The sequence below is a fragment of the Lagenorhynchus albirostris genome, chromosome 1, assembly GCF_949774975.1.
Source record: "Lagenorhynchus albirostris chromosome 1, mLagAlb1.1, whole genome shotgun sequence".
NCBI lineage: Eukaryota > Metazoa > Chordata > Mammalia > Artiodactyla > Delphinidae > Lagenorhynchus > Lagenorhynchus albirostris.
This window is the reverse complement of record NC_083095.1, coordinates 59,701,162-59,725,628: the sequence shown is the minus strand read 5'-3', so window position 1 is coordinate 59,725,628 and position 24,467 is coordinate 59,701,162. Positions and strand designations below refer to the sequence as shown.

The window sequence follows — 24,467 nt, the reverse complement described above, 5'->3', positions numbered from 1 at the left end:
ATGACTCTCCCTTTCACTGGAACACTTAGAGGACTTTGAGGCCTATTAATTGTCCTAATTTCAGTATTGTTGTATCTCAGGTAATAGGAAGGTCTGAGGAGAGGGAGAGAGATAGGGGAATAGCTGGTCTGTGGAACAGTCAGAACACACATTTATCAATTAAGTTTGCCATCTTTTATGGGCACAGTTCATGGCACCCCAAAACAATTTCAATAGTAACACCAAAGATCACTGATTGCACATCACCATACAAATATAATAATGAAAACGTTTGAAATATTGTGACAATTACCAAAATGTGACACAGAGATACAAAGTGAGCAAATGTTGGAAAAATGGCACAGGGTTGCCACAAACCTTCAATTTGTAAAAACTGCAGTGCCTATAAAGCTCAACAAAGTGAAGTGAATAAAACAAGGTGTGCCTGTATATAATGTCATGTCAATGCAGAGTATTCTTCCTTTCTGATTTGGATATCCTTTATTTCTTTTTCTTGCCTAATTGCTCTGGCTAGGACTTCCAGTACTATGTTGAATGGAAGTGGTAAGAGTGGGCACCATTGTCATGTTTCTGATCTTAGAGGAAAGGATTTCCACTTTTCACTGTCGAGTGTGATGTTAGCTGTGGGCTTGTCATGTATGGGTATTTTAAAGTTGAGGTACATTCCCTCTAGTTTTGCTTGGTTGTTCCAATTTTTAGCATATGTTCTTTCATTAACCTATAATTATATTGATTCTTCTTTATTTAGAAATGATATAAGTGATGTTCTAAGACTTATTACCACTTCTTTGTTGGAACTTGTCATTTTGAATTATGGTTATTTCAACCAAAGTTAACTGATTTTCTCTCAACTTAAGTTCAAGTCCTTTTTGATAGTTTTTCAAATTGCTAGATATTTATGTTAACTTTATATTTTGAAATAGTTTGCCCTCAGAGTCTGTTTTATTTTAGTCTTTAAACTTATATAAAGAAATCTTAAAGTCTCACTTAACTAACTGATACTTTCATAAAGTTATACTTATTAGTATAATAGGAAGTATTATCAAAGAATGAATGCACTATGATAAAAAGAGAACTTAATTTTTTTTGGTGAAAGGAGTCAGGTAATTACCTAGGTCTGAAAAATTCGGATCTGTGAATTTGTTGACCCCTTGGATTACAAAATGTCCAAATACTCTGTTGATTTTATTAATTTAGTGGAAAACATGATCAAATCAGTGAACTGATAATGTGTTAATTACCTGGTTAAAATCATGCTTGGCACACAGTAAATATTCTCTGTCAGTCATGATATTTCTTAGCTAATTTATCTGTGTTTTCTCAGAAAATTTCACTTAAATGAACGTTTCTTGATTAACTAAAATCCATTCTTTTAAACACAAATATTTATTTTAACCATCTTATGTGAAAAGATTTCTAAGATGTATTAAATGCTCTATTAACTCACTGCAGAGATATTTTGAATATACTTTCCTATTGATTCAGGGTCATTACAAACATTTATCATTGCTGTGTATTTCAAGCTTGTTATAGGGGTATTTAATTCTGTTTCAAGTTCCTTTACAAATGGCTTAAGATTAGTTATGTTCTCTTTTTAGGATTGTAAACTTCTATGCCTTTCACAGTCACCTCTCTCCATTTCTAATCTACTGGAGACTGAGAAACAAGACGAACAGGCTTATTAGAATTATGCTGAACATAAGAATAAATGAGCTAAAAGGAAACAAGTGGCTCTTCTGAATTTGATGCCTTTTAAGCATTAATGCAGGGAATAACCTGGTTCCACAAGCCTTTTTTACTTACCTGTGTATTCTTGGCCACACCCCAAATAGCTGAGGTTTTTTTCTGTAATGTTTTCTGTAACAAAATAATATAAAGAATACTCTTATCCTTATTACCTAGAGAGCAAATTTGACATTTGCCTTAATTTTTTTCAAAAAAAAACATTACAGATAGTTGTCCTCATGCTGCAGAGGTAAGTACTCTTGTGAAAATGATGTGAATATTTTTTGTTTTTCCAGTTAAATGAGTTTATGTATAGTATGTAGGTTTATTTTTCTTGCCTTTTAAAAATGTACATCAATAGCCTCATTTTATATATATATATATATATATATATATATATATATATATCCTTTAGAAGTCAGCTTTTTTTACTCAACATTTTTTGAGATCCATCAAAGTTAAGAAATGTATGTCAGGTTAGTTCATTCTGACCACTGTGTGGTATTCCACTGTGTGGCTTTGCCACAATAACTTTATTCTGTTATTAATGGTCATTAGGTTGCTGCTGACTTTTTGTTATAAATAATGTGGAAATAAGCCTTTTAATATTTGTCACAGAAGCAGTTTTCTAGAGCTGTAGTTTTCAAACTGGGGTACACCCCCTCAGAGTATGCAAAGAATTTCCTAGCAGTATACAGGTATGCTTCTAGGCAAATTCACAGAATTTCACCTTCCATGTATATTCTTCTTCAAAGTTGTTCTGCCTAAGGAAGAACTTGTGAACAAGGTGCAGATTCTCCTTTCCTACTGTTCATTTTGCAGTTACCCTTCTCGCATGTATAAAATGAGCACACACCTTTAACCTGGTCCTAGTCTTATGATGATGCATCATACTAAGGTGTGTAAACCTCTGGAGTTCAAGAGACAATATGAAATATTGGTGTCAGTGCTAAGAAAGTGAATAACTCTAGTGATTGCTTTCAACCAGTTGACTTATCTAAAATAATTTTTGGTAATAGACCAGTGCTTTTTTTGGTCCTAAAAGCTCAGAAGTTCGAAGAATGGGTGACATTGCTGTAACAAAACTTTCTCTTCTTATCTACTTTATGTGAAAAAGATTTTTAGCACTTGTTTTTATAAAAATGAAAACAGGAATAGAATGAATGATGGACCTGACTCATGTCAGGAACAAGTAATATTCATCCATGGAATATGAACTATTTGGGTAAAAAAAAAAAAGACCCAGCCTTATCCATTTCATTAAGAAATGCAGTTCTAATAAGTTTCTTTATACTAATTTAAATTTATAATATTTTTGATCAATTATATTTAATATGTATGAAATCTAGTAGGAGAAAAAATTTAACATGGCTTTTAAGAAAATAATCACACATTTTAAATTCTATGGGGTTTTTTTGCAGAAAATATGTAAGTAATCAATGAAAGACTAACAAAAAGCATTACATTTGCATAAAAAGCTGTGGGATAGTTGGAAAGGATATATGTAGCAGTCTGGGTCAAATCAGGAGACAAAGCACACAGTAGTTCAAAGTGGGAAAGTTTAATATAAAGAATTATTAACTGTGGCAAGAATAATTACAAAATGTGAGGAAACTGTATATAACCCCCTAGAGCTGAGGGAGGTCACTCATGGTAGGACAAACTTGGAAGGGGTTCAGCCCTCTTTGGTGAAGGTGTACTTCATCTCCCAGGATAGCAGAGAAGATTGCTGAATCCACAAGGCCTGAGCTGGTCTGGAGATGCTGAGCAAGCAATAGGCACTGGCCAGGGTGCACGTGGGGAGCAGGTGAACAGCAACCGTTGGCACTGGGTGTGCAGTGGGAGTGTGGATGCCAGGGATGGGGAGGTCTTCAGAGCCAGTGGGTGGGCCACACATGACATGCAGGCTGCTCAGGGCAGGGAATGGGAGTCCAGTGCAGGCAGGAGGTCTTCAAAGTATATGAGCTATATAGCAGCTCTAGTTTCTGTGTGAAGGAAGGTCAGGCTGAGGCTGCAAGGTGGCAGAGGGACCATGGCTGGGGGAGGCTCCACCGCAAGTCTTATATCCAGGCTGCCTACCATGGCCTACCTTGGCCTGCCCTGGGAACTACAGGAGAACCTCTGCCTTCTACCATATCCCCCATGGCCCTTACTGAAAAAACTTAACATTGTGCTGACTTTAAAGGTATGTTACTTAAAGGAGTTCCATTATTGGAGGGAATATATTGAAGGGTGACTTCAGAGCTGAGGCAGTAAATTAATAATTGATACAATATATGGGTTTAAGGAGGAAAATGATATAAAATTTCCAAATGATCAGGAACTTATTGCATCTTTAAAATAGATGATCAGGAGCTTAGGGCATCTTTAAAATAGATGAATGGTAGTAAGTATGGAATGACTATGGCAATGTAATCATAAGTGTACCAGAGTGATGTGTACTTGTAATTGTACCCAGGCACTCACTTCTCCCTTGCCAGATGCAGAGTGTTCCACTGTCCATCGTGGACAACGGGGGTCTATGAAGCTGTGAGAGAAGTATGCTGCAAATGTTTGAAGAGCAGGTAGGAAGCCCAGGTGTGAAGCTCCAGATGGAGCTGGTGCGTGTGAGGGGGTCGCAAGATGGAGGGGGGAGCAGGGCTCCCTGCAGGCCTTGAATTGCTTGCATATAAATCAGATACTTCTGCATGTTGGTGGCTGATGTGTGTTCTCAACGGTGGCTAAACTAGCAGCAGGGTTATGTATGTAAAAATTAGAGCTTCATCATTATTTTGAAATATTTGTAGTGAAAAAAATCACTTGAATTTGAAATTAATTTACATTACATAAGAAATCTCAACATTACACTTACCATTACATTTAAAGCTGTTAGATTTCATAAGTATAATTTCAGCTGCATAAATTTTTGAATGTTGTGGACAGAAAGGTTTAAAAATTATCACCCATTTTTGGGGTGTTTCTCTTGGTAGGAATGTTAAAATTTTTAATAGGTTATAAGTTAAAACATTTGACAAGATTTTATTTGAAAGTTTTATACACATTCAGCAATTATTTCCTCCAAGCCTCTGCATTTTATTTTTCTCATCAATTATATAATAAAGAAAACAATGTTTTTTGGGGTTTTTTTTTGCTTCAATTCCTTCTAGTTTAAACTATGCTGCATAATATTTTCTATGTGTCAGGACATGAAAAAGCTTAGGAAGCATTGATATAGACAATGTGGTGTGACTCTTGGGTATTAGTCACACCTGCTGTATATTACTCCATCAGCACCATTTAATACTACTGGCTTCATAACAATCCAGTTTGGTTCATGCTATTGTATAAGCCTCAAGCAAGTTAGTTGCTGAATCTGTGTGTTCAGTCATAAGCACACTGTCCTTCCCAAGCCCCACCCTACCAGCTCCCTAACTTCTTTATTCCCAGGGTGGTGGAGGAAATGGGAAAGTAATTTTAGATACATAAATTTCATATAGTAAGCTGTGTTTTGAAAATATTTAATACGTTTGTTCAAAGATGACCTTGTACATTTCTATAAGCTGTCAGACTAACAGCTGAAACTTTCAATAAAGAATCAGTTTTAGGTAACCAAGGTGAATCCTTCATTTCACAGATGAGGAAAGTGAGGCTCAAGGAAGAGTCTGTGCTCATGTAGCATTAGAGTCAGAGCTTAGTGGAGAAAACAGAGGTCGACACTCCCAGTTTAGTGCTTTACTATGTGCAACTTCACTTGTATACTACATATATATATATTAATAGACTTTCTTTTTTCATATGTTTTGGGTACTGTTTTGGTATTTTAAATACACAGACATGTTTTTTTTTAATTAATTTATTTTTGGCTGTGTTGGGTCTTTGTTGCTGCGTGCGGGTTTTCTCTAGTTGCAGCGAGCGGGGGGCTACTCTTTGTGGCTGTGCATGGGCTTCTCATTGCGGTGGCTTCTTGTTGTGGAGTACAGTCTCTAGGCGCATGGGTTTCAGTAGTTATGGCACGTGGACTCAATAGTTGTGGCTCGTGGACTGTAGAGCGCAGGCTCAGTAGTTGTGGTGCAAGGGCTTAGTTGCTCCGCGGCATGTGGGATCTTCCCGGACCAGGGCTCGAACCCGTGTCCCTGCACTGGCAGGTGGATTCTTAACCACTGAGCCACCTGGGAAGTCCTTAAATACATAGACATGTTGATTCATCCAAAGGGGTTAGATATGTCCATGAAATAAGGGAGCAATAGGTATAATGACAGTTCTTTGTGAACACCAGATTATTCCATGATGAGGCAGTGCTTAGAAGAGGCAGTGTCTGGAACGATTAGGGAAGAAGAGAAGGAAGAAAGAAAAGCAGCCATTTTCTTTCTCATCAACCACAGCAGTTTGCCTCAGCAACCAAGAATGGAGATGACAAAGCCAAACTAAAGCAGTATAAGGGTTTAAGAACTATTCAGTACTGGCATACTGAAGTACTTTCTTCACCCAGTAGAGGAATTTTTAAAAGTAAGAAGTTCCTATAGTCTATAAATTAAGTTTTACAATATAAATAATGTACTCTAAATGCATAATACACTAGGATTTTGTGCTAAACAGTCTGTTGTTTGCTTTTAAGCTTATGTTTTGCCATAGTGAGTTAAAAAAAATTAAAACCCTCCAAATTATTCTGCCTATAGGTTTTATGATATATTCTCAAATTTAAGCTTTGCTGCATCAGAATACAATAGGAGCTAACATGACTATACACATTATAAGGATTACTGCAGTTTATTTAACACTAAAGGTTTTCATGCTTCATGAACAATAAAATGTTACAGTGATCACTTTTTAATGCTTTATTCATTGATTAAAAGAATATACATTTAACATAAACCATACAACAACATCAGTCATCAGGTCAAACATTCAGCTGGTTTCCTTACAGTTTCTGTCAGGAGTTATTTTATCTGATCACATTTATAAGATAAAATCTCACCACATCTGGCATTTACACACACTGTGCCAGTGGATTCACACTACTGATGTACATATAAAATCCGCATGGTATGTGCTCACTGGAGACAAAACAGTGCACACCTGTCAAAAGGTCATTTTAATATAAGATGGTAAAACCATTTGTAAAATACATATAAACTTTTTCCATAAATAGAATCATATCTGGACATTTGTTGCATAAATTGTGTTTCCAAAGCTTACACTAGAGCAGCCAGGTCTCAGCACTGCTGGGCACCCACGTTGGCTACTTACTTTATTATTGCAGACTGTCCTTTAACATTAAATGCACAACATTCGTACCACTTAAAACTGGGGTCAGGTGGAAGTCTCACAGAGACCACGTCTGTACCGCGGTTGCCCTGAAACAGTTAAGTCGGCTTTTAAAGCCTCTCAGATATAACAAGGTTTTAAAACATACTTCATGGAATGTTCTTCATGTAACATAGCAGCTCATACCTGTGATAGAACAAGCTTTCAGTTTTTCCTTTCTTTCCTTTACATTCACTATTCACAGTGAAACAGGTGCATGGTTTTTTTTTCTTTTTTTTTTGTTTTGTTTTTTTTTTTTTGTTTTTCAGAGTTCTGAGGTTGCTGACTGAGCCACAGCACAGCTGTGTACCACAGGTCGAAATTCGACCTTAAATATTACAATCTAGCAGTATCTGGCTGGCCAGAGTGGGCCAGCCCCTGCCAGCATGTGGGCACTTCTTCAGTTAAATCTATTCTTTGGCAGCTGACACGCACGCTGACAGAGAAAAATCCAGTGACTTGTTGCTAGGGATTTCACAACTAATGTTTGTTTGCAAGCCATGTGTGTTTACAAACTCTGTGTTTTGATATTCATTTAGGAGGTTTTACCCTGGAATATTGTTTCTTTCTTCCTCCACTATTTGAAATCTTGGCTAAAAAGCTAACTTGAATGTATGATGTAATTGATGAATTAAATTATGTCAGACATAGTTTAAAAAAATCCAATAATTTGAGTATTTGTATTGATGTAAATGCATTTAAAAAAGGATTCAGCAGTGTTCTAACCTAGTACTATACAAAATTGAGAATGGTAATTGGTGATATCAACTATTACATATGTAATGAAAGTTAAAGGCTTGGCTTTTCTGTTAAAGATAACTCATTTGGGATTGTATTATCCTCCCTCCTTCCATTTCAAAGAAAAATTAATGAAATGCTATCACACAATGAATGAATGCAGTGCATTGCATACAAATCCACCAGGCTATGGATATATATCTATATATGTATAAAAATATTTTGGCTCCTGAGCTCTGACACACAAAGAATAAAAACATCAAAAGGCAGAGTAACTCAGTGAAAAAATAAAGTTAGCCAGCAACCTCAGACAACCTTCGGTTGTATATTCTTAAGGTTTGGTAACAAGTCCATTAACCGTGAAAGCCCTATACATTGTCACTTTGAACTTCTAAACCAATACCTGACTACGTTCTTTGATCAAGAAGTAGAATATACATATATAATTCTATAAAGCTAATACTGATTAAACACAGCACAAAGGGATTAATTCACACTACTGAAAGAAAAAAAACGTAATAGGACCCTACTTGCATATGTAACCACAGGAATTGTACATTTAAAAAAAGCTAAATGTCTTCGCTGAAGCTTTGCATCTCTCTGTAAAAATGACGATTTGGTTCAGTGAAGACACTGAGTGATTCGATGTCCATGATCGCATGCCAAGGTTGACCTAGGCCCAGGGATACCTGCTCAATAAGGTTATGTACTGGATCCACATCCTGGTCGGCCAGTTCACCTTGGTCAAAATCAATGCTTTCTTCAGTGACTTCAAGTACTTTTAGATCAGAGCCACGAAGACGAGCAATGGCAATGAGGTTGTGTGCCCACACTGTGTAACCTTAAAAATAAGCAAAAGAGAAGCAGTCATTTCCTTGCATTTTATTTTGTCTGTTTTATAAGTTAGTCTTTTCCACAAATTTGTATCTCACTTAGCACTTTGGGGGTCCTTTGCCTTTAAAAATATGCTGAAATTTGAAAGGAAGTATGATTGCTTAGCTCAGGGAAAAAAAGACTAGAAACTTGATACTGTCTCCAAGAATATTACTGTGACTGGTGAACAGATAGGTGCTGTAATCGTATTCTGATATCATTTTAGTTAGTCAAACTGAAGACATTTAAAGTATCATTTTATAGCTTCTGACAGTGTCATATCAAAAAAAAGAGTTTTATTTCATATGTATGTATCTATTAACAATACATAGGGGACTTCACTGGTGGCGTAGTGGTTGAGAATCCGCCTGCCAATGCTGGGGACATGGGTTGAAGCCCTGGTCCAGGAGGATCCCAAATGCCGCAGAGCAACTAAGCCCGTGCGCCACAACTACTGAGCCTGCGCTCTAGAGCCCGTGAGCCACAACTACTGAGCCCACAAGCCACATCTACTGAGCTCGCGTGCCTAGAGTCCATGCTCAGCAACAAGAGAAGCCACTGCAATGAGAAGACTGTGCACCGCAACGAAGAGTAGCCCCTGCTCACTGCAACTAGAGAAAGCCCGTGCGCAGCAATGAAGACCCAATGCAGCCAAAAATAAATAAATAAAATATATAAAAATTAAAAAACAAAACAATACATAGTAAACTGGTATTTTTCATTAGTAAAAGTCATCTCCTATGGTGCTTCACAGTCCAAAGTTATAAAGTGATACTTTAAAGATAAACTGTTAATTGTCAGTAGCAAATATGTAAAGTATAAAACAGATATAGGAATGATAGGTACTAACTTTAGAATAGTGGTTACCTCTGGAAAGGAATAAAGTTGAATAGATGGAGGAGCTTTAGCTGTAGCTACATTTTACTTCTTAATAAAAGAAAAAAGCTTTAGGAATTTGGACCTGTTACCGAGGCTGCTGTCGCCATGTTCCTGTCCGTGGTCACTTGGTCAAGACCAAGTCAAAAACAATTCTGGTGAAAATGTTGAGCCAAGCTGGAAGAGGTTTTTCCTTCAACACTAAGAGAAGCCGACTGCGGGAGAAACTGTCTTGCATTATGATCCACTAGTGAAAAAAAAAGTCCTCTTTGTGGAACAGAAAAAAATACGCTCCCTCTAAACAATGGATTGAAAATGAATTTGATTTATAAATGAGAAGACTGAGGGCGGGATACCGATTCAGAAATTCTGCAGCGTGTAATGAAAGAAGAGGAAATGGCATGGAATCACTGCCTCCTGTGATTTGAAGGCCATTGTGAAGGAAAACAATGCAGTGAAAGAAAGTTCTTCATATTAGGACATATATCATTGCATCACATTTATTTATCTTTCTGGATATTTTTATAGCCCTTAATAAAAATATTAAAATAGCCTGTTTAAAAAAAAAAGAAAAGGAAAAAGCTTTAGGGAATTCTCTGGTGGTGCAGTGGTTAGGACTTGGCACTTTCACTGCCAGGGTCCGGGTTCAATCCCTGGTTGGGGAACTAAGATCCCGTAAGCCTCGTGGCACAGCCCCCCCCCCCAAAAAAAAAGGTTTAAAAAGACTGGCTTAAATTAATTTTCAATAACCTGCCACTTCTTCATCCTATTAAAAAAATCCTTATTTATTTATTACCTTCAATACTGATCTATTCTTTGCTATTACCTCTGATGACTGGCCAAATCATAAAGCAAAACTTGAAAAGCAAAATATACTCCCGCTCAAATGCAGCTAAAAAATTAATTCAAAAATAATGAAACAGAGATAATAAAGTATGTTTAAGATGTTCATAGAGACTTCCTATTTTGTATTCTTTAAATGTCTTATAAGTTACAGAAAGGAAGTATTATGTTCTTCAAACTTGTAAGAAGAGGAATGCTCTCCAAATGAAAACAGTTCACAGCAAGATGACAGGCCCGCCAGTAAGAAAAGAACATATCCCAGCCAAGAGAACCATCATTTAAAAAATACTGTACAAATTAACATGTTGATACCTAGAATCTAGAAGATTAGGCAGTGAGCATGAAAGAAATCATACTTTCTTCTTCCTTCTGTGTTATATTTTTAAGAGCTCTTATGATTAGAGAAAGAAATATATCTACTGCAGGTGGATATGTATGTATATTTTCTTAGATAATTTCAAATGCCATTTTTGTGAATACCATCAATCACATGGTAAAAGAAAAAAGTAACATGAGAGCTGGAACAAAACACTACACTTAGGGTAAAATATGACTTTCCACTTGTAAAAGTGGTATATCTTATACACGTTAAAAAGTATAAAAATCTGTATATCAACTTGTTAGTAAGAGTTCTTGACAGTATAAATGCCAGTGCTCTCTTTTTACTGGTATAAAATGTTTTAGGTGTAATATCAATATCAAATTATAGTGAACAAAAATCACCTACCATGAACTGCCAGAAGAGAGAGCTTTGTGCACCTCCATGCTAATAAAACCAACGGATCTTCATTTCGGTTGTCACTAAGATCTGGAAAACCAGATGTGTCAATCACATCATTCATTAATATAAAATGAGTGAGGAACTTGTCATACTGCCTAGATATAAGATCAACAATAGCTCCTGAAACACAAGTGATGTAGCTGTCAAAATGAATCCTCTCTAGTGGTATACTGGGTTTCAGAATCTTTAACATATCTTCACTCTTGATATCAAAAGCCATTATATAGACTCGGAGGTTGGTGCTCTTTCTTGACAAGGCTTTCCAATGCTCATCATTTGGCATGTTGTCCAGAGACTTGTGCATCACGGAAACATTGTGGACCAGGAGAGAAAGTCGCTGCAAAGGCACATGGTTGTTATCGGTTAAGACTCTTGCCATCTCAGCTGTAAAGTCACAGAAATCCAGGGCAAGTGAGCGTAGATTCACAAATTGCTCCAGTTCTACTGCGGTGATAAGGGTGCTGTTACCAGGAATATTGTTGTCCAGTAAACTCAGGTGCTCCATGGTGTTGGCAATAGAGTTTGAGAGAGATGACAGTGATGTTGGGGTTACTATTTCCAGCATAAACCCACAAGACAACCACTTCAGTTGCCTACTATTACTAAGTATTTCTTCAAACAGCTGCTGAATTCTGTAAGGAAAACACATGCCACACGATCCTGTTAAGACTTAGCTCTAATCTTTAACACTGATTTTTTTTTAACACTGATATTTGAAAATAGGGAATTAAATGGCATACAATGTTGAGATCCATTTGCTCTCATTAGTTAATTTCTGTTCAACCTACAAGTAATATTATCATTAAAATTCACATAAAAATATAATGGGGGGCTTCCCTGGTGACGCAGTGGTTGCGAGTCCGCCTGCCGATGCAGAGGGGACACGGGTTCGTGCCCCGGTCCAGGAGGGTCCCACGTGCCGCGGAGCGGCTGGGCCCGTGAGCCGTGGCCGCTGAGCCTGCGCGTCTGGAGCCTGTGCTCCGCGGTGGGAGAGGCCGCAGCGGTGGGAGGCCCGCGTACCACAAAAAAAAAAAAGTTATAAAATATAATGAATAAGAAGTACTAAACAAATAGATGTATTAAACATATAGAAATATGTTCTTCAAGTAAAGGAGCATTTTACACCAGTACATCAGAAAAGACTGATGATTTACAATTTATGTTATAGCAAAGACAAGTAGAGTAATAACAGTCTTAAATAGCAATAATTACCCAGTAAATTCTTTGATATGTCTGAAAGATTTATGACATGGAATGGCATGTATTGATCACTGTATTTCATAGTTAAGACATTTCCAGGGTAGATGTTCTTTTCAGAAACAAGTATCATTACTCTTCTAATTGTATCTTCTAATTTTTCAGAAAAAACTGAAATTGTTATTAATATGAGTCCCTTTCCACTAACTATATAACTTACTGTTTAATTTTTTTGCCATCAGGGTCCACCTTGCTGAGGTATGTATTTGACAAACTTCCTTGCTGCTGTAGAACGCTTATGTCTCCAAAAAGGCTAAACTTCTGGAGGTTCCTACAAGAGAAGTAATTTAAAGTAATTGTCTAAATAATTAACATAAAAATATAAATGTTAAAAATAAAGATATGCAGAAGGGATATTCTAGAGATGTTTCTATCTTATAACTTAGAATCCAATATTCTAGAGATGTTCCTATCTTATAATTTAGAATCCAATTAAGTACTTTCAGATTGCTTTTAACATACAATGAAAAGCAATGTGATACAAGAGAAATAGCATAAGCGTTAAAGAATGAGGCATAACAATTAGTTCAGAAACTCAATGTTTTAGTGACCAGGAAAAAGTCTTCTTAAAGTCTCTGGAACTCAATTCTTTATCAGTAATAATACTAGCTACCTTAAAGGTTTAGGGATGAATAAATAACAAAATGACACATGAAAGAACTATTTAAGCTCTAAGTTTTATATATATGTTAACTGTAATATAAAATTTCCCCAAACCAGTTAACTTAGTGTGTTAAATGCTCAAGGGTGGGGCACTGCCCCGGAGATATCGTCTCAGTAAGAAATATTCTTTAACTAAAATCTAGAGAACCTTCCCCAGTTTTATGACCAAATGTACAGCTTATCAAAAAAAATATGTAAAAATCTTTCAATTTTAGTAACTTTAGCTACAAAACATATTTTTCTAACAGTAAAATTCTAAATAAAGTAGGAGAAAGTTGGTTACAGAATAAAGATTAAAAATTCCTAAATGCTAATAATAATGGTTAAACAACAAAAATTCAACTGAGTAAATTTAAAGATCAACTTGGTTATTAAAAGATTCATGGGGCTTCCCTGGTGGCGCAGTGGTTGAGAGTCCGCCTGCCGATGCAGGGGACACGGGTTCATGCCCCAGTCTGGGAAGATCCCACATGCCGCAGAGCGGCTGGGCCTGTGAGCCATGGCCGCTGAGCCTGCGCGTCCGGAGCCTGTGCTCCGCAACGGGAGAGGCCACAACAGTAAGAGGCCCGTGTACCGCAAAAAAAAAAAAAAAAAAAGATTCATGAATTGGGCAGCATCCTATGTAGCAAACAGAAAGGAGCTCTGCAGAGCTGTAGAAAAGGAAAGGCTTTTAAAGGTGGAAAGGGGGCAGAAAAAGTAAATTATTAGCAAATAATGCACTGTTGCAGGCAATGGTCACCCTCCTAAAGGGAACTGAAGGGCCTATAGGGCAGATTACCTTACTAATGCTGACCAGGTTGACTGATTACATTCCTGGGGTAGACTGAAACTGCAATTGCGCTAGGTATTAAGTCTTAGTTTGGTGACACAGGGTTTAGCATAAGTGACTCCATTTTGGGTCTGCTGTTTCCTTTTTAACATAAGCACTAGAGATTACATCTGTAACACAGAAGTTTGGGATAACTTTAATAAGAAATGTATAATCACAAGAGTGACAAAAGAAGATTTAAGTAAACGAAAGATAACACTTCTTGATAGTATGTCACATTTTCCCAAATTAATAGCCTTAGTTTCACTAAAAAACCTGATGATTCTAAAACTTAGCTTGAAGAATAAATCATTAATTCATTTATTCATTCAACCAAATTTTCTCTGAGGGCCTACTAAATACCAGGCACTGTGTGCTCCATCAGAGACATGACAGGGATCAAGCGCTGTGAAGGACAAGCACATGGTGTCACATCTTAATGGGGGTATCTGACACTGTGTAAGTCAGAAAAGGCTTCCCTAAATAAACTGATGAAAAACGGGACCTGAAGGAAATGTGGGAGCTAACCAGGAGAAGGAGCATGAGGAGAGGCTGTTGTAGGGAAAAGGAAAAGCATATGCAGAGCCCCTGAAGTTGAAAGGAACAAAGTGAGCTTGAGACACTCAAGGAAAGGAATCTAGAATACAGAGAGTGTGAACATAAAGTGAAATGAGGTTGTAGAGGTAGACTGAGTTATATGCTAAATAAAAATTTCTGGGTTTTGCCTTCAAAATAATGAGATGCCCCCAAATGATTTTAAGCAGGAAATAATAATGATTAAATTTGTGTCTGGAAAATATTGCTGTAGCATTGGTATAGCCTGGCAGGAGGCAGAGTCTAAGTGGGGAAACTGGTTAAGAGCGTATTTTAGTAATAGAGATTAAAAAATGGTATCCTGAACTGGATTTTTAGTGGTAGAGGTGAAGGAAAAAAGACAGTCTGAAAACTATATTTAGTTACTAAAATGGACAGGAAAAGGTCCTGGATTAGCTATAAAGGGGTGAGGGAGAGAGAAGTCAAGAATAACTCCTAAATTTTTGAGGTTGTGGAACTGCATAGCTGGTAGAGCTTTTCATTCAGACAAGGATTCATAGAAATTAATCAGAAATTAATTAGGGTTTTGGGGGGCTTACGGGGTGGAGGTGAGGTGGTAGAATAGTTAGGTTATGAGCTCTATTTTGCACATGTTGAGCTTGAGTGCCTTTAAGATAGTCAAATTAAGATGTCAAGTAGGCTATTCCAGTTCTAGAGCTGAGCAGTTATCTGGATGATAATTGAAGTCATGGATGGGGGGAATGGGGCTTAGGAAAAGAGCATAAATGAGAAGAAAAGCAGGCAAAAATTTAAGTTATGAGGAATTCCAATAATCAGAGAAGGATGAGGCTCAAAAGAAGAGGTCAGAAATTGGAGAAAAGCCAGAAATACGGAAGTCACAGAAACCAAGGGATAAGTATTTTACAGAGAATAAAGTGATCCACAGCAGAGTCATGAGGTCTCATAAGATGAGGACTAGACATGTATGTCCCTTTGGCTTAGCAACATGGTGATCAGAATGGAAGTTGTTTTGTACAGTGTGATGAGAAGAGGTCAGATTGGATGTTTAGAAATAGAGATAGTGGATACAAATATTTTAAAAAATATGCTATGAAAAGGAGTAACAGAAGGGACTAGAGAATACATAAAAGCCTCCAGATGAGAGGTAAAGGTAGAGGAGAATGGATGTGGCTCTTGATTAGCAAGATAAGGAAGGATGAAGGACTTTCATACCAGATAGTGAAGCGTACTATGTGGCCAACAATATCAAAATCAGTATTGGTATTAGCAGAAAAACAAGAAGACAAGTCAATGGAATAGAACAGATAGCTAAAGGTAGACCCTGTTACATGAAAGATTTTAATAAATGATAAAGAAGGTATTACAAATCAATAGGGAAAGGCATATTTAATAAATGGCATTGGGATAAGTGATTAGCAGTTTTGGAGAAAAATCAAATTAGAGCCAATTCTGACTCAATAGACCAAAATAATTTGCAGAGATATTATTACATACTAAAAAGTCAAGGTAAAACCGTACATGAAAAGTACATGAAAATGTAATGAATTTTAATCTAATTTCTGAGATAAGGCTTTCTAAGCCTAGAAATAATAGAATAAATCAGAAAGGAAGAGGTAAAATTTTGACTATATATAAATAAAAACCTTGATATTTAATAGTATACTAAAAATGGCAAACCAACATAATGAGAAAAAAATTTGTAACAAATGCTACAGTCATTATTTAAGATATACGAGGACTCCACATAAATCAAGAACAAAAGCATTAAGAATCATACTGGTAAATGGTAAAAGCTTATAAAATAACCAATGTAGAACATGTCAAGGAATATATTAGGATTGCTAATGGAAAAAATCTAATATTTTCTTGACTTAAAAAAGATTTAATTACTCTAAAAAACCTAATGAACTTTCCATGTGATTACCAATGAAACTGTATTCTTAAAAACATTTCAAAGGAAGACACCTACTTAAATCTTTTTTCCCATTTAAAAAAAGGTTATAAAACTGTTCCTGAGAGCATGGCTACCATATCAGACTCCAAAGTACACTGCTATATATATAATTATGACTGCTTTTAAAGTATTTTCCCTTTTACCCTTTCTTTATTCTGAAGTTGCCACCACATCCATGAATTATAAAGAGGTTGATTTGCTTCTCAGAGCAGATGTTGATAGCCTCTTCTAGAAAGGAAAATTTAAGACCTTGTATCTAAAAGAATATTTATTTTTGGAGAACAAGTTTTTATATAAAGTAGAAAATAAAGATATCACATTCGATTTCTAATAATGTTCAGAGCGTCCTAAACAAGTCACACAATCTTAGTATTTTTCTCCTTCCAACCCAGTTTCCATTAATTATCACTGTATAACCGTAACACTGTCCTTTGTGGTATTAAAACACATGTGTGAGAAGCTTTTCTTCCACAAAGGATTAAACAGCTACAAGAACTGCCTTCCCACTGTAAACAACAAGAAAAGTGGACAAAATATGTGAGACAGCTGTTTTCACATACTGGACAATAAACAATATAGGACTGTGATCACTGAAGAATGGAATAAAATGAGATGAGCACTATGACTGCTTCAGATAATGGCCTGGAAAGGGTTTCCAAGCTGCTGTGGCTCTGTCATATATGGCCTTTATTGTGTTGAGGTATGTTCCCTCTATGCCCACTTTCTGGAGAGTTTTTTTTTTTTCCATAAATGAAATGTTGAATTTTATCAAAACCTTTTCCTGCATCTATTGAGACGATCATATGGTTTTTTTTTTCTTTTTTTAACATCTTTATTGGAGTATAATTGCTTTACAATGGTATGTTAGTTTCAGCTTCACAACAAAATGAATCAGTTATATATATACATATATTCCCATATCTCTTCCCGCTTGCGTCTCCCTCCCTCCCACCCTCCCTATCCCACCCCTCCAGGCGGTCACAAAGCACCGAGCTGATCTCCCTGTGCTATGCGGCTGCTTCCCACTAGCTATCTACCTTACGTTTGGTAGTGTATATATGTCCATGCCTCTTTATCGCTTTGTCACCATTTACCCTTCCCCCTCCCCATAGCCTCAAGTCCATTCTCTACTAAGTCTGTGTCTTTATTCCTGTTTCACCCCTAGGTTTTTCATGACATTTTTTTTTAAATTCCATATATATGTGTTAGCATACGGTATTTGTCTCTCTCTTTCTGACTTACTTCACTCTGTATGACAGACTCTAGGTCTATCCACCTCATTACAAATAGCTCAATTTCGTCTCTTTTTATGGCTGAGTAATATTCCATTGTATATATGTACCACATCTTCTTTATCCATTCATCTGATGATGGACACTTAGGTTGTTTCCATCTCTGGGCTATTGTAAATAGAGCTGCAATGAACATTTTGGTACATGACTCTTTTTGAATTATGGTTTTCTCAGGGTATATGCCCAGTAGTGGGATTGCTGGGTCATATGGTAGTTCTATTTGTAGCTTTTTAAGGAACCTCCATACTGTTCTCCACAGTGGCTGTATCAATTTACATTCCCACCAACAGTGTAAGAGGGTTCCCTCTTCTCCACACCCTCTCCAGCATTTATTGTTTCTAGATTTTTTGATGATGGCCATTCTGACTGGTGTGAGATGATATCTCATTGTAGTTTTGATTTGCATTTCTCTCATGATTAGTGATGTTGAGCATTCTTTCATGTGTTTGTTGGCACTCTGTATATCTTCTTTGGAGAAATGTCTATTTAGGTCTTCTGCCCATTTTTGGATTGGGTTGTTTGTTTTTTTGTTATTAAGCTGCATGAGCTGCTTATAAATTTTGGAGATTAATCCTTTGTCAGTTGCTTCATTTGCAAATATTTTCTCCCATTCTGAGGGTTGTCTTTTGGTCTTCTTTATGGTTTCCTTTGCTGCGCAAAAGCTTTTAAGTTTCATTAGGTCCCATTTGTTTACTTTTGTTTTTATTTCCATTTCTCTAGGAGGTGGGTCAAAAAGGACCTTGCTGTGATTTATGTCATAGAGTGTTCTGCCTATGTTTTCCTCTAAGAGTTTGATAGTGTCTGGCCTTACATTTAGGTCTTTAATCCATTTTGAGCTTATTTTTGTGTATGGTGTTAGGGAGTGATCTAATTTCATACTTTTACATGTAGCTGTCCAGTTTTCCCAGCACCACTTATTGACTAGGCTGTCCTTTCTCCACTGTACATTTCTGCCTCCTTTGTCAAAGATAAGGTGACCATATGTGCGTGGGTTTATCTCTGGGCTTTCTATCCTGTTCCATTGATCTATCTTTCTGTTTTTGTGCCAGTACCATACTGTCTTGATTACTGTAGCTTTGTAGTATAGTCTGAAGTCAGGGAGCCTGATTCCTCCAGCTCCATTTTTCGTTCTCAAGATTGCTATGGCTATTCAGGGTCTTTTGTGTCTCCATACAAATTGTGAAATTTTTTGTTCTAGTTCTGTGAAAAATGCCAGTGGTAGTTTGGTAGGGATTGCATTGAATCTGTAGATTGCTTTGGGTAGTAGAGTCATTTTCACAATGTTGATTCTTCCAATCCAAGAACATGGTATATCTCTCCATCTATTTGTATCATCTTTAATTTCTTTCATCAGTGTCTTATAATTTTCTGCATACAGATCTTTTGTCTCCTTAGGTAGGTTTATTCCTAGATATTTTATTCTTTTTGTTGCAGTGGTAAATGGGAGTGTTTTCTTGATTTCACTTTCAGATTTTTCATCATTAGTATATAGGAATGCCAGAGATTTCTGTGCATTAATTTTGTATCCTGCCACTTTACCAAATTCACTGATTAGCTCTAGTAGTTTTCTGGTAGCATCTTTAGGGTTCTCTATGTATAGGATCATGTCATCTGCAAACAGTGACAGCTTTACTTCTTCTTTTCCGATTTGGATTCCTTTTATTTCCTTTTCTTCTCTGATTGCTGTGGCTAAAACTTCCAAAACTATGTTGAATAAGAGTGGTGAGAGTGGGCAACCTTGTCTTGTTCCTGATCTTAGTGGAAATGCTTTCAGTTTTTCACCATTGAGGATGATGTTTGCTGTGGGCATGTCATATATGGCCTTTATTATGTTGAGGAAAGTTCCCTCTATGCCTACTTTCTGCAGGGTTTTTATCATAAATGGGTGTTGAATTTTGTCAAAAGCTTTCTCTGCATCTATTGAGATGATCATATGGTTTTTCTCCTTCAGTTTGTTAATATGGTTTATCACATTGATAGATTTGCATATATTGAAGAATCCTTGCATTCCTGGAATAAACCCCACTTGATCATGGTGTATGAACCTTTTAATGTGCTGTTGGATTCTGTTTGCTAGTATTTTGTTGAGGATTTTTGCATCTATGTTCATCAGTGATATTGGCCTGTAGTTTTCTTTCTTTGTGACATCCTTGTCTGGTTTTGGTATCAAGGTGATGGTGGCCTCGTAGAAGGAGTTTGGGAGTGTCCCTCCCTCTGCTATATTTTGGAAGAGTTTGAGAAGGATAGGTGTTAGCTCTTCTCTAAATGTTTGATAGAATTCGCCTGTGAAGCCATCTGGTCCTGGGCTTTTGTTTGTTGGAAGATTTTTAATCACAGTTTCAATTTCAGTGCTTGTGATTGGTCTGTTCATATTTTCTATTTCTTCCTGATTCAGTCTTGGCAGGTTGTGCATTTCTAAGAATTTGTCCATTTCTTCCAGATTGTCCATTTTATTGGCATAGAGTTGCTTGTAGTAATCTCTCATGATCTCTTTTATTTCTGCAGTGTCAGTTGTTCCTTCTCCTTTTGCATTTCTAATTCTATTGATTTGAGTCTTCTCCCTTTTTTTCTTGATGAGTCTGGCTAGTGGTTTATCTATTTTGTTTATCTTCTCAAAGAACCAGCTTTTAGTTTTATTGATCTTTGCTATTGTTTCCTTCATTTCTTTTTCATTTATTTCTGATCTGATTTTTATGATTTCTTTCCTTCTGCTAGCTTTGGGGTTTTTTTGTTCTTCTTTCTCTAATTGCTTGAGGTGCAAGGTTAGGTTGTTTATTCGAGATGTTTCCTGCTTCTTAAGGTGGGCTTGTATTGCTATAAACTTCCCCCTTAGAACTGCTTTTGCTGCATCCCACAGGTTTTGGGTCGTTGTGTCTCCATTGTCATTTGTTTCTAGGTATTTTTTTATTTCCTCTTTGATTTCTTCAGTGATCACTTCATTATTAAGTAGTGTATTGTTTAGCCTCCATGTGTTTGTATTTTTTACAGATCTTTTCCTGTAATTGATATCTAGTCTCATGGCGTTGTGGTCAGAAAAGATACTTGATACAATTTCAATTTTCTTAAATTTACCAAGGCTTGATTTGTGACCCAAGATATGATCTATCCTGGAGAATGTTCCATGAGCACTTGAGAAAAATGTGCATTCTGTTGTTTTTGGATGGAATGTCCTATAAATATCAATTAACTCCATCTCGTTTAATGTATCATTTAAAGCTTGTGTTTCCTTATTTATTTTCATTTTGGATGATCTGTCCATTGGTGAAAGTGGGGTGTTAAAGTCCCCTACTATGAATGTGTTACTGTCGATTTCCCCTTTTATGGTTGTCAGTATTTGCCTTATGTATTGAGGTGCACCTATGTTGGGTGCATAAATATTTACAATTGTTATATCTTCCATTTGGATCGATCCCTTGATCATTATGTAGTGTCCTTCTTTGTCTCTTCTAATAGTCTTTGTTTTAAAGTCTATTTTGTCTGACACGAGAATTGCTACTCCAGCTTTCTTTTGGTTTCCATTTGCATGAAATACCTTTTTCCATCCCCTTACTTTCAGTCTGTATGTGTCTCTAGGTCTGAAGTGGGTCTCTCGTAGACAGCAAATATATGGGTCTTGTTTTTGTATCCATTCAGCCAATCTGTGTCTTTTGGTGGGACCATTTAGTCCATTTACATTTAAGGTAATTATCGATATGTGTGTTCCTATTCCCATTTTCTTAATTGTTTTGGGTTCGTTATTGTAGGTCCTTTCCTTCTTTTGTGTTTCTTGCCTAGAGAACTTCCTTTAGCAGTTGTTGTAGAGCTGGTTTGGTGGTGCTGAACTCTCTCAGCTTTTGCTTGTCTGTAAAGGTTTTAATTTCTCCATCAAATCTGAATGAGATCCTTGCTGGGTAGAGTAATCTTGGTTGCAGGTTTTTCTCCTTCAACACTTTAAATATGTCCTGCCAGACCCTTCTGGCTTGCAGAGTTTCTGCTGAAAGATCAGCTGTTAACCTTATGGGGATTCCCTTGTGTGTTATTTGTTGTTTTTCCCTTGCTGCTTTTAATATGCTTTCTTTGTATTTAATTTTTGACAGTTTGATTAATATGTGTCTTGGCATATTTCTCCTTGGATTTATCCTGTATGGGACTCTCTGTGCTTCCTGGACTTGATTAACTATTTCCTTTCCCATATTAGGGAAGTTTTCAACTATAATCTCTTCAAATATTTTCTCAGTCCCTTTCTTTTTCTCTTCTTCTTCTGGAACCCCTATAATTCGAATGTTGGTGCGTTTAATGTTGTCCCAGAGGTCTCTGAGACTGTCCTCAGTTCTTTTCATTCTTTTTTCTTTATTCTGCTCTGCAGTAGTTATTTCCACTATTTTATCTTCCAGGTCACTTATCCATTCTTCTGCCTCAGTTATTCTGCTATTGATCCCATCTAGAGTATTTTTAATTTCATTTATTGTGTTGTTCATCGTTGCTTGTTTCATCTTTAGTTCTTCTAGGTCCTTGTTAACTGATTCTTGCAATTTGTCCATTCTATTGTCCATTGTATCTCCAAGATTTCGGATCAACCTTACTATCATTATTCTGAATTCTTTTTCAGGTAGACTGCCTATTTCCTCTTCATTTGTTAGGTCTGGTGGGTTTTTATCTTGCTCCTTCATCTGCTGTGTGTTTTTCTGTCTTTTCATTTTGCTTATCTTACTGTGTTTGGGGTCTCCTTTTTTGCAGGCTGAAGGTTCGTAGTTCCTGTTGTTTTTTGTGTCTGTCCCCAGTGGCTAAGGTTGGTTCAGTGGGTTGTGTAGGCTTCCTGGTGGAGGGTACTAGTGCCTGTGTTCTGGTGGATGAGGCTGGATCTTGTCTTTCTGGTGGGCAGGTCCACGTCTGGTGGTGTGTTTTGGGGTGTCTGTAGACTTATTATGATTTTGGGCAGCCTCTCTGCTAATGGGTGGGGTTGTGTTCCTGTCTTGCTAGTTGTTTGGCATAGGATGTCCAGCACTTGCTGGTCGTTGAGTGAAGCTGGGTGCTGGCGTTGAGATGGAGATCTCTCGGAGATTTTTGCTGTTTGATATTATGTGCAGCTGGGAGGCCTCTTGTGGACCAGTGTCCTGAAGTTGGCTCTCCCACCTCAGAGGCACAGCACTGACTCCTGGCTGCAGCACCAAGAGCCTTTCATCCACAGGGCTCCTTAATTTGGGATGATTGGTTGTCTATTCAGGTATTCCACAGATGCAGGGTATATCAAGTTGATTGTGGAGCTTTAATCCGCTGCTTCTGAGGCTGCTGGGAGAGATTTCCCTTTCTCTTGTTTGTTCTCACAGTTCCCAGGGGCTCAGCTTTGGATTTGGCCCCGCCTGTGCGTGTAGGTCGCCGGAGGGCGTCTGTTCTTTGCGCAGACAGGACGGGGTTAAAGGAGCCGCTGATTCGGAGGCTCTGGCTCACCCAGGCCGGGGGGGTAGGGAGGGTCACGGAGTGCGGGGGCGGGCCTGCAGCGGCAGAGGCCAGCGTGACGCTGCAGCCTGAGGCACACCGTGCGCTCTCCCGGGGGAGCCGTCCCTGGATCCCGGGACCCCGGCAGTGGCGGGCTGCACAGGCTCCCCGGAAGGGCGTGTGGCTAGTGACCTGTGCTCGCACACAGGCCTCCTGGCGGCGGCAGCAGCGGCCTCAGCGTCCCATGTCCGTCTCTGGGCTCCGCCCTCCCAGCCGCGGCTCGCGCCCGTCCCCGGAGCCCTCCCAAGCAGCGTTCTTAATCCCCCTCCTCGCGCACCAGGAAACAAAGAGGGACGTAAAAGTCTCTTGCCTCTTCGGCAGGTCCAGACCCCTCCCCGGACTCTCTCCCGGCCAGCCGCGGCGCACCAACGCCCTGCAGGCTGTGTTCACGCGCCAACCTCAGTCCTCTCCCGGCGCTCCGACAAAAGCCGGAGCCTCAGCTCCCAGTCCCGCCCGCCCCGGCGGGCGAGCAGACAAGCCTCTCGGCTGGTGAGTGCCGGTCGGCCCGATCCTCTGCGCTGGAATCTGTCCGCTTTGCCCTCCGCACCCCTGTTGCTGTGCTCTCCTCCGCGGCTCCCAAGCTCTCCCACTCCGCCTCCCGAAGTCTCCACCCACGAAGGGGCTTCCTAGTGTGTGGACACTTTTCCTCCTTCACAGCTCTCTCCCGCTGGTGCAGGACCCGTCCCTATCCTTTTGTCTCTGTTTAGTTTTTTCTTTTGCCCTAACCAGGTACGTGGGGGGTTCCTTGCCTTTTGGGAGGTCTGAGGTCTTCTGCCAGCGTTCAGTAGGTGCTCCGTAGGAGTTGTTCCACGCGTAGATGTATTTCTGGTGTATCTGTGGAGAGGAAGGTGATCTCCGCGTCTTACTCTTCTGCCATCTTCCCGGAAGTCGATCATATGGTTTTTATTCTTCAGTTTGTTAATGTGGTGTATGACACCGATTGATTTGTGAATATTGAAAAATCCTTGCATCCCTGGGACAAATCCCACTTGATCATGGTGTATGATACTTTTAATGTATTGTTGGAGTTATTTTGCTAGTGTTTTGTTGAGGATTTTTGCATCTATGCTCATCAGTGATATTGGCCTGTAGTTCTCTTTTCTTGTCTGATACCTCTGTCTTATTTTGGTATTATGGTGATGGTGGCCTCATAGAATGAGTTTGGAAGAGTTCCTTCCTCTGCAATTTTTTGTAATAATTTCAGAGGATAGGTGTTAACTCTTCTCTAAATGTTTGGTAGAATGCACTTTTGAGGCCATCTGGTCCTGGACTTTTGTTTGTTGAGGGTCTTTAAATTACTGAATCAGTTTCAATACTGGTAATTGGTCTGTTCATATTTTCTAT

The 24,467-nt window shown here is 38.2% G+C and overlaps 1 protein-coding gene across 2 annotated transcripts in view; it reads right to left on the bottom strand.

The window, feature by feature from the left end:
* Window positions 1-6,524: 6,524 nt before the first annotated feature.
* FBXO33 (F-box protein 33) overlaps window positions 6,525-24,467 on the bottom strand; it is a 39,517-nt gene continuing 21,574 nt past the window's right edge. The window contains exons 2-4 of one of the 2 annotated variants that reach the window (XM_060143041.1): window positions 12,537-12,647; window positions 11,066-11,751; window positions 6,525-8,587 (exon numbers count right to left, since the gene is read on the bottom strand). In XM_060143041.1, the coding sequence (XP_059999024.1) occupies window positions 8,316-8,587; window positions 11,066-11,751; window positions 12,537-12,647 (1,069 nt within the window). In that variant the 3' untranslated portion in view covers window positions 6,525-8,315. The remainder of the gene's footprint in view (window positions 8,588-11,065; window positions 11,752-12,536; window positions 12,648-24,467) is intronic. The other variant, XM_060143050.1, reaches the window with a different exon arrangement.